The 12,371-nt window shown below is 39.8% G+C and overlaps 1 protein-coding gene and 1 long non-coding RNA gene across 8 annotated transcripts in view; one reads left to right on the top strand and one right to left on the bottom strand.

Annotated features, from left to right (window-relative positions):
- prdm16 (PR domain containing 16) overlaps positions 1 to 7,025 on the bottom strand; it is a 208,809-nt gene extending 201,784 nt beyond the window's left edge. For all 7 annotated transcript variants that reach the window (XM_028020349.1, XM_028020326.1, XM_028020323.1 and 4 more), the window contains exon 1: positions 6,778 to 7,025. In XM_028020349.1, the coding sequence (XP_027876150.1) occupies positions 6,778 to 6,814 (37 nt within the window). In that variant the 5' untranslated portion in view covers positions 6,815 to 7,025. The remainder of the gene's footprint in view (positions 1 to 6,777) is intronic.
- Positions 7,026 to 8,403: 1,378 nt separating this feature from the next.
- Positions 8,404 to 11,664, top strand: LOC114146384 (uncharacterized). The gene is made up of 2 exons (XR_003595893.1): positions 8,404 to 9,954; positions 10,136 to 11,664. It is a non-coding gene; the product is annotated as an uncharacterized LOC114146384 (long non-coding RNA).
- Positions 11,665 to 12,371: the final 707 nt, after the last annotated feature.

Consider the following 12,371-nt stretch of genomic DNA (forward strand, 5'->3'; position numbering starts at 1 on the left):
TAGCAATCCCTCGATTATCACGATGCAATAAACAACAAAAAAAGAAAGGGTGGGGGCAGAGGGGGTCATGAGGGCTGCAAAACAGGCTAATTGGGGACTTGACACATTTGTACCCTTGTTTTGCAAACAACCCACAGTGTTTAGCAGCAGGTGGTGTACAATCACAGCAGACACACATAGAGATCATCATTTAGTGTTAATCAGCAAACCCAGAAGCGAAGATGACTGAGCGGAGTCCACTGCACACTGCAAAGTAGCCGGGCAGATCATAATCGGATGAGTAGTCACAGTTGAAAACAAAATGCATTTAACGTCAGAGTAATGGCTTTTTATTTTAGTAACCCTCCCCATCACTCCGCCATGGACCGGTCTTTAATTTTTACTGATCTATTTTTAACAATTCCCCTGTCCCCTATCTGCAGGCTGCTGGCGCAGGCGCATGGGAGATGAAAAACAGGGGGACTGCTATAAAAACAAAACATCAGTGATATTTCTGAAACTCTCCCAGTCGTGTCATACTCTGCACAAACGATGTGATAGGGAGGCTGTTTTATCTTGTATTTTTTTTCAAACATGGAACATGAGGTCACACTGCAAAGGAGGGAAAACAGCCATATTTGCCAACTGGATAATGCGAGGTCGACGTATCGGTGGAATGAATAGGATTTGGAGCCATGTGCAAGAGCTTAAAGCAGCCATGTTTGTGTGTCAACTCAAAATGTGACAAAGCCGGCATGAGACTCGGCAGGAAACACGGGGGTTCGTGTCGCTGCGAGTTCGTCTGCGTGTGTCCAGGTGCCCACCCATTGCCGTGGCCAAGGTCACGGCTCAGAACGGTGACAGGGCCTCCAACACATTGCACAAAAACAGTGTGAGTGCAGACTCACGCACACATTCAGCCTGAGCCAACAGTGCCAGCTCCTACTGTTTGGATGACATTTACACTCAACCTTTCTAGTTTGTGATTGATTGGGGTTAAATCATACCAATGCACAAAAAATCTGTCACCACCGTGTGCAGATGTGTGTCCATGCATGGCCCCTGTATGTGTGTGCATGTAGGTGTGTGTGTGGGGTGGAGAATGAGGAAAAGCTAGTCAAGCGTATTCAAGCTTTCAGCGAGACTCAGTAGGCACTGATGGGTCAGTGTGACTTCATAATTTTGTTGAACTTTAACTGACGTCATTTCAGCTTACCTGGTGGATGAAAGGCAAAGTGTTTGTTGGGGTGTGTTTGCGTTTAAAAGGAAACTGTTTCTGATGATTTGATAAATTAAAGCAAAAGAAACTTTAAAGTCAAAATGACATCTACCAGGAGGGAAAATTGGCACTGAAGTTATAAAACACACAAGGTTGGAGTTCACAATAGAATTTGAGGCATTTCCAAACATTGCAAGGCATGTGCTTTACTAGACTGTTTACTTCCTGGTTTTCAAAGTACATTAGGATGGAAACTGTGCAGAACTGTATAGTGAAAAATAGTTCATAAGAGTTCAAAAACCTCTGGTACAAGTTCAAAAGGCACAAGATTCAGTCAAATGTAAAATGACTGTAATATAGATGTTATATCGTACCTAGATTATTAATATATTTCTGATCGATGCAAAACTTTGAAGCAAGAATAAAAAGAGTTTAACCTAAATTTTATTTATACTTTTTTGTTTAACGCCTGCTCGATGAAAGCATTTTTTCTCTATCATTCTTTAGTTTTAAACATTTGGTTAAGAACTTGTTACACTGTTTAGATTACAAGTTATTTCTTAGCACTTCGCTAAGACTATGGTCCAGTATTTTAATGGGAAATATGTCTGCATAGTGCAGTGCATATCTTATTTTATAAATTATATAGTCGTCTTTAAAACCCTTTGTAAAGTTTGTCTAATTTCAACAGCCATCAATGATTTTATATGTGCAGTAAAAGCACATTTTCAAAAATAGACAACAAATTTGATAATAAACAGATTCAAATTCACTCGTCCACCATTTTACTGTAGTCGATAAAAATCGGATAAAGATTTGGGACAGACGCTTTCCTGGATCAGTGGTTGTAACACTGTGATTCATTAGTTTTCTGCTGGATTTTAAAGTCTCATCTCTGTGAAAGAATATTTGAATTGGCAGGATAACCCTCAAAGAAAAATTGCAAATTGGTATTGTGGAGGAAAAGTGTGACCAATGCATGTCAAAAATGTGTAATTTAAAAATACTACGCACCACACACTAGAATTAGAAACTATAATCCAATCAACAAGTTTCCATATACCTGTGCTTCAGATTTGGTCATGCCAAATTGTTACAGCTGCACAATGAACAAAAGCAAAGAAAATTGAAAAACACTGCTTGCATGTAGTATCTGCTGGGCTTTAATATTTCAGGTGTCAGACAATTTAACTCTGCCTGACAATAATACACTTGATTACTTCAATGTACATCAGTGACCATTAGAAGCTTGGTTGAAATGGGTCTTAGTAACCAAATACAAAAACTCAAGTCAAGTGAAGGATTAACTGTGACGATGAAAAATAAAGTGGATCAAGACAATTATGCATTAATAGCATTTATCATCATCACAGTCAACAGCCTTGAATGTTTTCCTATTACAACCCTGCATGGTCTGGACTGTTGCACTATGTTAGCCTGCTGAGTTTTTTTTTTGTTCTAACAATGTAATGTAAATTTCCCTGAAAAATACTTGGAACAGTTCCAAGACCACAGTCATAATAACATGATGCCAACTGTAACATTTGTGATACAAACATCTCTGAGTGTTTAAGAACTTACTGTACATAGTAAGTGCATTCAGTCATCCATTTTCTTCTGCTTATCCGGTATTGCTAAACATATTTTATACAAAATGCATGGGTTTTTAAAACTATTTTGCTATGAGTATATCACCATCAATTTTGATGCAATGAAAATCAAGTGATGCCTACAATTGCTGTGGTTGTGTGTGTCAACAGATATGCAACAGTCCCAATTCTTGATAGCCATTGTATCAAGCATAACATGGTTAAGCTTTATTCCTCAGTCCACGAAAAACACTTAATAATTTGTAAAATTGCAAAAAGGCAGTTACTCAACACAAAAGCTATTCCTGTCAGGTTTGCAGCTAAATTCAACTGATCACGAGAAGAAAACTGGGCTATTATAATTTCAAAAATGAGAAGCTGAAACGGTGGTAATTCCATTAAACTGGAGCAAAGGGAAAAAACACTCTGTCTCAGGTCTAAAACTCTGATTTCACACATATCTGTGGGTTTAAAAATATCTGTATACACTACTCTTGAACAAAATCTCAACAGGAAAAACGTGTAAAAATGACTTATACGAAGGTTAACAATACAATTTCAAAATAAAAGCACAGCAAATATAAAACAAAATAAAATAAAATAATACATTTGATGATCCTATCATTTATAGGACCAGGCTCTAATCTGCGAATGTGAAAGGGAGCTGTGTGACACATTACAGCTGCGTGGCAGCGATACATGGGAGACCCTAAACGTTTAGCCAGAAGTTAAACATAGCGACCATTGTTGGTTTTCAAGTGTTATGGGTTGGGTTTTATTACTTCTGTCAAAACATAAGAAGCTGTTGAGCCGGGCCAAGTTCATGACTGGGGAGTATACATTCTAATAATGGGCCTTTAACGCACAGATCACAGGGATATGTGGAAATGTGTAAAGACAGCGCAGAGGTCAGGGAGGTGGGAAGTGGTGGGTAATGTGTGCGTTTCTTCAGCGACCTGAATCAGCAGAGGAGTGAGAAGGATTAAAATAAATAAATAAATGTAGGTCGTCTGAAAACACGCGCCATTACCTTTGTTTTTATTATTATTATTGTAGCTACTGTAAATGCAAAAAAGGGGAAAAAGAAAGAAGGAAAGGTAACAATAATCAATAAAGTGTGTACGTTGCCTTTTTAAAGAAAATGTCTGTCTCTGCGTGAAGAGCTCGTTTCGTGCTTCCATTTACATTAGGCTATACTTCTTTTGGCTTCGGTGCAGAGGTTACCGGTCGCATATTTACAGCAGCGCGAGCATGTGTGCATGCTCTCTGGATGTGTGCGCGTGCGGCTGTTTTGTCCACACACGTGCCCCGAGAAAAAAAAAAAAAAAAAAAAGAATACTGGGGAAAATAAATCTCCTCTCACTCAAGCGGAAGCCCTTAATTGATCCAAAACCAATTTAAAAGCTACAAATGGGCCCAGAAGAATACCACAATAAAACAGCCGCAAGGTGTTAGATATTTTTTTCTTCTTCTTCTTCTTCTTTTGACTTCTAACGGCGCACGACCGCACCGCTCACACACAGAAACAAATAAAACTTTAATCTGCCTGAGCAATCAAGATTCGCGAATAGTATGCGTTTTATTATGAAGAAATAAATTAATTAACTTTAAATAAATTAAACTGTTATTCATCAATGTTCGAAAAATGTTAGCTAATTGTTTAAATTTTAAGATGCAAATATAAATCTGAATTAAACTAATCTTCCCATGTTAAGATAACTCAAATTTATTATAAGCAATAACAATTAAATCCCATTAAAATACACAAACATTTGCAGCTGCACTTTTTAAAAATCCATGCTCGTCATTGTGACAGCATAACACCCCACAGTTCAGTCAGATGATATATCTAATGTGTCTACAGGAGAAATCACTCACGGAGGTTAAAAATAAAATGATAAAACAGCTGGTGGACATTTGCTGTGGGCCTCCTGTACTCGGAGAGGGCAGAAAAAGGAAGAAAAACGAGAAAGAAAAAACAAAAAACAACAACAACAACAAAACGAGACGTGCACGTCCGCTGTACGTCATATTCAAAATCTGCGGGCCCGTGTGTTTTGAATGTTTGAGGAGAACAAGATATTTTTCATGCCAGCTGTCTGCTCGTGTTTTCCCTATAGCTGCGGCTGCAACACAACAAGATCCGAGGCCTGCAGAGAGGCTGCCTGCCAGTGCAGCGACGCGACTGCTCCCAAAGCCAGGCATTTGTGTTCATTAGCACCCGGATCAACAGACTATCAGGGCTGTTTGGAGATCAAGACCAAGTGTAATTACCTCCTGGCAAAAGGACCCCAATTCTCAACGTGTTTGGAGTATTTCATTCAATAAAAGCAGCCTAATTAGAGTTCTGCTTTTTTGTTCTTTTTTCCCCTCCACCTTTTCTATCTGGTTTGCACAAGAATCCGATCTCTGCATGGTGAGCCATAAGCCCGATAATTATTATTTTTTTTCTATTTAATTTCTCCATCTCATAACAGTAGCACTGTAAAAACAACAAAAATAACAAGAATAAAAGACTAAATATAATTCACCTAAACAGAGTTATTTTAATCTGTGTAATATTTCATTTCACTTTAGCCTAAGTAAAAACATTTTTTTATATACATTTATATTTTTTTATCAATAAAAGCAGTAGTGACGTGTTTAATCCTTGCAAGGCTACAAATAATTATGTGCAAACCGCAAAAAAATATAAAATAAAAATATATATATATATTTTTAAAAATCATTAGAATCCTTAAATGAAATAAATTAAGTAAAACAACACCGCAAGTGCAGCTGAAATAAACTACTAAAAAATGTAAAAAGTAAAAATAGCAACAGGCCTTCTTCACAGGTCGAAATGGGGTTGAATTAAACTGTGGCCAAAAAAAAAAATAAAATAAAATAAAATAAAAATCAGACTGACCCAAAACAGAACACGCCGTTTGAAACAAAGTTCATTCATGCAAGAATAAACATGATTCATGAATCAATGCACCATCAATAAACAAATGTCAAACAATAAACACGCTCCATGCCTGACAACAAAACTGCTCATGTTCAACAGAACAAAAAAAAAAGAAAAAGGGGGGAAACACGAATACATGAATTTTTCCGTGTGACGCGAACAGCAGCAGCAGCAGCAGCAGCAGCAGCAGCAGCAGTGCATGGGCGCTTGCAGGACATATTATTGATTGGCATTCCCATGAGAAAGAACCAGTCAGCAGCAGCGGCCCCGGTGGCCCTGGCATTAAAAAAAAAAGGCAAATATCTTCTGCGATTTCAAATGCGCGTGCATTTCAGATCTCGCTTGCTTCTTTCACGTCCAAATTCAAATCTCGGGGTCTCCCAGTCCTTTTTTTTTCCTTTCTTTTTTTTTTTTTTTTTCCAAAAGAGCGAAATGAGTCCGTCCAGAGCGGCGTGAGCTGTGAAGGCAGCTCGCAGGAGAGCAGAGCGGTGCCACAGCGCCCACTACATTTCAATTGCACCCAAACCTGGAACGACTCTCCCTATAAAAAAAAAAAAAAGTTACTCTGCGACTCGACAACTTTTTTTTTTCTTCCTTTTTCTGTTTTGCTTTTTTTTTTTTAATTTTGGAGAAAAGGGACATATTTGCGCCTGTGTTGAAACGACCGACAACAGAACCGAACTGAAACAGGGGAGAAAATACGATATGACCGACGGTGTTTAATTCTGCTTTTATAGAAGAAGTGTGATCAGGTCTAAAGCACCGGCGGCGTTTCTCATCACGCGTGAAACTTTGCGGACGCAGGGATCAGCGAAACCGGGAGCGCAGCATGCAGGGGGAACAAACAGCCAAATAACTGAGACGTAAAGTTATCTGTGGACAAAAGAGTCCCCCATCCTCTTTATTTTTTAAAGCTCTATTGCAATTGACAAGGACACTTTGGACCGGGACAAAGCCGGCGGAGTTTTAGAAGCCGGCGGCTGGAAGCGGTAAGAAATAAAAAATCATTTTAAAAACCACAGAAGAAGAAGAAGACCTACTTTTAGCCAGTTTTCTCGCCCTCGCCTTGGATCTCATCTTGTCGGCTTGTAGATTCCTCTCGTCGTCCTCCGTGAGCCCAGAAGCAGCAACAACACTATCTTCATCTCACCAGCATTGTCAGTTTGGACACCTTCGCACATGCGCACAGGCCATTCAATCTGACACCCTCGCCCGGGCCAAAAAACTTTCCAATGTATTCATCATCATCACTTTTTTTTTGTCCTATCGTCTCCCCTTTAGATCACTTATCTCTTCCCCTCCTCCTCCTCCTCCTCTTCCTCCTCCTCCTTCTGCTCGCTCTTCACCCGTTCCCCCCGCCGCCACCCCCATGTCATCCCCCTCACTCTTGTCCCCCCCTTCTCACCCATGCAACCCCCCCTGCCCACCCCTCTACCCCATCCGCCCCATTCAGCTCCTGCCAGCAGCGCCGTCCTGGATTTTCTACCCCTTTAAACAGAGGCTGCTTGGTTTTCTGCAGCGCGACGGCGGGACACACAGTGAGGTATGCTGCCGGGGTCAAGGTCGCATTTTAAATACAAAACAAAAACAAACCCTATGTAATTTTTATTTTTACCGTGCAATAAATAGTAGTTATTACAAAGAATATTTCCGTTATTTCGTTTTTATTTTAATGCAATTGTTTTTGTCATAAATTACAACAATTCTCCTCTCTCTCTCTCTCTTTCTTTTTTTTATTTGAATTTACAGATTTATAGAAACTCGTCGGCTCTGCTGATGCGTCATGGTAGCGTTCGTGCCAAAAAGCGCTCAACTTCCAGGCGTTATTTTTAACTTAATTAATGCACACGTGGGAGAAAAAAAAAGGAGCAAGGCTCGATTGCTGTAACACGCTTCCAGGGCATGATTTGGTCTTGTGAGGAGTATGTTGGAGTGTGTGATTCCCTCTCTCTCTCACTTTCTCTGTGTGTGTGTGTGTGTGCGTGTGGGGGTGTGTGTGTATGTGTGTGTAAAACCTTGTTGCCCTCAGGACAGGCAGCAGCCAGCAGCTGTTTGACGGAGGCATGGACCCTCCACCAGCAACCAGAGAAAACTCCTGGCTTTCCTTTTGTGTGTGTGTGTGTGTGTGTGTGTGTTCCAGTGTTATTTTCCCATTTGTTACAATTGTATATGGAGCACTTTGCTTCTTGCAGGAGTGTTTTGCGCATGTTGCGCGAGAGCAGAAGCGCACCTGGATGACGGTGGACAGGCTGCTGTCTCAGCTTTGCGCAGCCCCGACTGTTGACTTGCACATGTTTGTTGCTTTGCTTGTTTGTTTGTTTGTTTGTTTGCTGCAGGCACGCAGAGATCGTTTTCTTTTTATGTTGGTCTGCGGGCTTCTGAGCGCGAGGTTTGAAGAGCAACAAGGTAAATGTTTTCAGATCTGTGTGAGAGGTGTCAATTAGACACTCAGGTGACCCAGATTATTTGGAGTATATTATTATTTATATTTACTATATTTTAAAAAATCATTGTAGGATTTAAGATTTATTACATTTGTAACACATTAATATTATTATTATAAATAATTGTAATATTGGTGGTGTAAGTGAGGCGCATGTTGCATCAAGTCGAAATGTATATTTAAAGAATCAAGCTGTTTATTATTAATTATTATTATTATTATTATTATTATTATTACGTGTCTTTGCTTTCTTTTCTTTTTAAGAGACTAAGTCGACTTTTTTTCCCCCCTAATGCTGTCAGGCTGTTCGTTATATTCATGTGGTGCCGGGCCTCCAGCCCACATGTCATATGGGAATGGTTTCCGTCTAGTTTGGCTGCATAAAGGCGGCTCTATATGCTGGAGCCTATTAAGGATCGGTGGTGACGGAGCAACTGCAGTCTGCTGGGAGAGCGGCGCGGATCAGTTTGCTCGGAGGGAAAAAAAATAAGTCATACAGAATTTTGTTCGAATTAGTTGTCATTCGAACAAAAATAACATGTTCATTATTACTATTCTAATTACTATTATTATTAGTAGTAGTAGTAAAAGTAGTAATAGTATTTATTTATTTATTAGCTGGCACGAGATAGCTGATTTGAATAAATGCCATCAAACACCTCTCCAGCACCAGTCCACCGCTGCTGGCGAACAATCGCCATGGGATGTTTTTCTCGCGAGTCGAAGAGCAACGAAAGCCCGATTATTAATCAATAAATAATCAGCAGTAATTAGCTTACATTCACTGGATATTTTGAGGAAGATTGTCTCGCCTCCCTATGGGCAGGATGAGGAGGAAGAGCGGTGGTGATGGTGGAGATTTTTCTTATTGGCTTGAAGGAGGGAGGAGGGTGAAAAATATTTTTTTGCTTTTTTTTTTATGTACCTGTTGCGCCGATGGAGTACAGGGGTGAGCACCTTGTTATTTTTTAATAATCTATTTGTCATGCTTCGGGTGAACAGGGATCATTAAAGGTGAACTTTTAAAGGCAAGTTACAAACGGAAGTTCAGAAGGACTGCTGGTGGTAGACAATTAAAAAGTGAAATTAGATTAATGTCAGCCAGGTCAATTATTATTATTATTATTATTACTAATAATAATAATTAATCATATTTAATATTATTATTAAATGGCTGGCTTACCTTGAAAAGAAAAGAGAGAATTTTGACTTTATATATATATATATATATATATATATATATACACACACACACCTGAATTACCTCCACAAACCGACCCGATACAGCTGAGGCCTTTAAATATTTCCCGCACCTCATTGACTTGGACAAATGATTCCTCACGCTGCAACACCTTTTCTTTTCTTTTTTTAAACAGGAGCAATTAACAGCAATTAGGCTACGCAAAAGAAAGTCTTGCTGTCCAACGCTAGCCAGCCTGGGGTATTATCTATAGTTTTCCTGCATCGTTTAAACGCCGATATTTTTTTATTTTTTATTTTTTAAAGGGATTTGGGGGAGGCTGCGTAGGGAAAACCTCTTGTTTTGTCTCGCAGACTGGAAAGAGCTGCGCCGCTGGCTCCGGCCCAGGAAGAGAGGTGGAGAGGTGCGCTGCTTCTTCTGAGCAGGATCCCCACTCGTTTTTATTAAGCCCTTTAATTGGACTAAACGGGAGCAGACCAAATTCATTATCAGCTCAAAGGGGATCACGAACAGAAGAAAAGCAACGTTGGGATGCAAATTTGTTTGACTTGCTGTCAGTGGCGCCACCAAGGGGTGAGGGCATCTCTAAAATTTTGTTGGGCCACTCTGTCCAGCATGTTTTTCTTTTTGTTTGTTTGTTTGTTTCGCCAACATTCATATATACGTGGATTTTATTTAAGAAAACATTTATTTATTCATGTATTTATTTATTGGATAGTATAATTTTAAGATATTTTTGGTATTTCTGTGTTAGCCTGCAAGATCATCAGTGGCCCCCATCGATGCCCTTTGATACACGCGTGGACGCCCCTGTGTGCCTTTAGTTTAATCACCTTATTTGGAGCTTATGTGTCAGTATGTTGTCACTGAGGGTATTGTTGGCCCTTTATGAGCACGTGTCAGCCTTTTACATTGTAAACGACACGTTTACACCAATCACTTTCAGTTCCTAAATCACTTTGATGAAGCAAAAGCAAAGATTCTCCAAGCTGAACAGAACAACTTGGAAAGCCTTAAGGATAAAAAATAAGACTAATGTATTATGTTGCACTCGGTGTTGTAGTTCTGTCCTCCATATTGGCTTATAGTGTTTTCTGGGATATGTATTAAATAAATCCAAGGAGTGGGCCATTAATAAAATGATTTCAGGAGTATTATCACGTAATTAAGCTCTGATTAAAAATAATAAAACAACAAGCTCCTACTCTTAATTACAAGTAGGCTGATTTGATATGTTAGAACATGATTTTTTGTTCCTTTTTTTTACTACTGACATTTTTTTTTCATTTTAAAATATGGTAGCTCTCATAAGTTAGCGAGCAACATAAAAAAAAAACCCACAGGGCATTTATCACAGACAAATAAAAGCAGATTAAGCTTAATAAACAAATGGAATCAAATTTCAAAGACTATTGCCCCTTTGTGTTTTCTTTTCAGAATCGTCACTGCTAGACATCCGTACATAAAAAAAAAAAAAATAGCCAAGTATGTAGAAATAAAAATAAAAAAAAAGAGAGTACTTTGTAGAACAATTTGAGTATATTAATACTAATAAATAACGCTTGTATAGGCTGGTACTTTTTTTTTCTTAATGCATGAGAAATATTTAGCATAAATAAGATTCCGGGCAGCGGGGTCAACGTGGTGGCGCCGCAGCCATCACAGTTTTACATCAAACCCCCGCAATTCGATGATTAACTGAAAAATATTCACTTCAAAATATAACCCACTGTAATCTTTTATTTCTTCTTTTTTTGCGTGTATTCTCTGAGGCGGGGTTCCGACACTGTGGACTGGTGTGGCGTGGACGGCCTGTGGTGGCTCTACCTCCCACTCCTACTCCCACACACACGCACACACACACACACACACACACACGCACGCACACGCAGAAACAGAGAAACATATGCACAAAGCCCGCTGAAACACAAGCTTTATCCGCGATGGAGAGGGGCTTTGGGTCTGTGGATTAGACGTTGTGCGCAGATAACATCGGCGCATATCAGAAATGTGAAATGGAGCACCTCGCGGCGCGGCGCGCGGGGGGAACATCAAAAAGCCGCAGCGGGCCTTTCTTGTGGGCGCGGTGAGTATTGTAAATTTGCGAACTGTAGTTCTGACCCACTTGATGTAACGGGAGAGTAAACACACTTAGTACAGTTGGAAGGAGGCAGGCGCTTGGAGTGAAACTATAACGCCATCGGCCGCAGAATGACCCACCTCTCGACGCCTCTTACATGACAAAGAAGTGATGTTCTTTTGTCAAAAAATGATCAAAAAGAAAATGAAAAAATGATCACCCAGATTCCAGCAGCTAATCAATCACAAAATCCATTTGTCCCTATAAGTCTCGAGAGGAGCCCCTCTGCAGCCTCCTTCTCCTTTAATGAAGCAGCACCCAGGAGCGGTCACGGTGAAGTCGCCCTGGTAATTATTAGACATTAATTGGGTTCAGGACCTTGTGCGTCTATGGGAAATGGGAAATCTGACCGCTAATCCAAGACATTTCTTTGGGGCCTTTTTTTTTTTTTTTTGCAGTGTTGTTAACATGCTGTCAGAAGCTGCAGCGCTGCAGCTACCGAGCGGGGAAATGGGAGAGGTTAGAGGGCAGCCGGTGTACAGGCACCAAAACCTGCAAGAGCAAGGTATGAGCTGCAGAAATGTTTCCAACCAAAGCATTTTACACATGAGAGTGCACGGGTTGGAAGTCTCCTGATTCCTGGTGTATCACGAAACAAAGATCACGGGGTTTATATCGGAGCGTGAGATATTTATGTAAATAGATAAGAATGGATAAAATGGGAGCTCCAATCTACAACCAGAAATATGATTACATTTGTTTTAATACAGATTTTTTTTTAAAAGACATTAGTCTATAATTAGGTGTCATTTGTGGTCAGATTTGCTTTTCTACCTGCTGCTCAATTCTGCTGGTCATATTTATCGTTTTTCGTCAGAGTAGAACCGGCCCAAACCAGGATCAGAGTCAC

The sequence above is a fragment of the Xiphophorus couchianus genome, chromosome 1 (genome assembly GCF_001444195.1).
Source record: "Xiphophorus couchianus chromosome 1, X_couchianus-1.0, whole genome shotgun sequence".
Classification (NCBI taxonomy): Eukaryota; Metazoa; Chordata; class Actinopteri; order Cyprinodontiformes; family Poeciliidae; genus Xiphophorus; species Xiphophorus couchianus.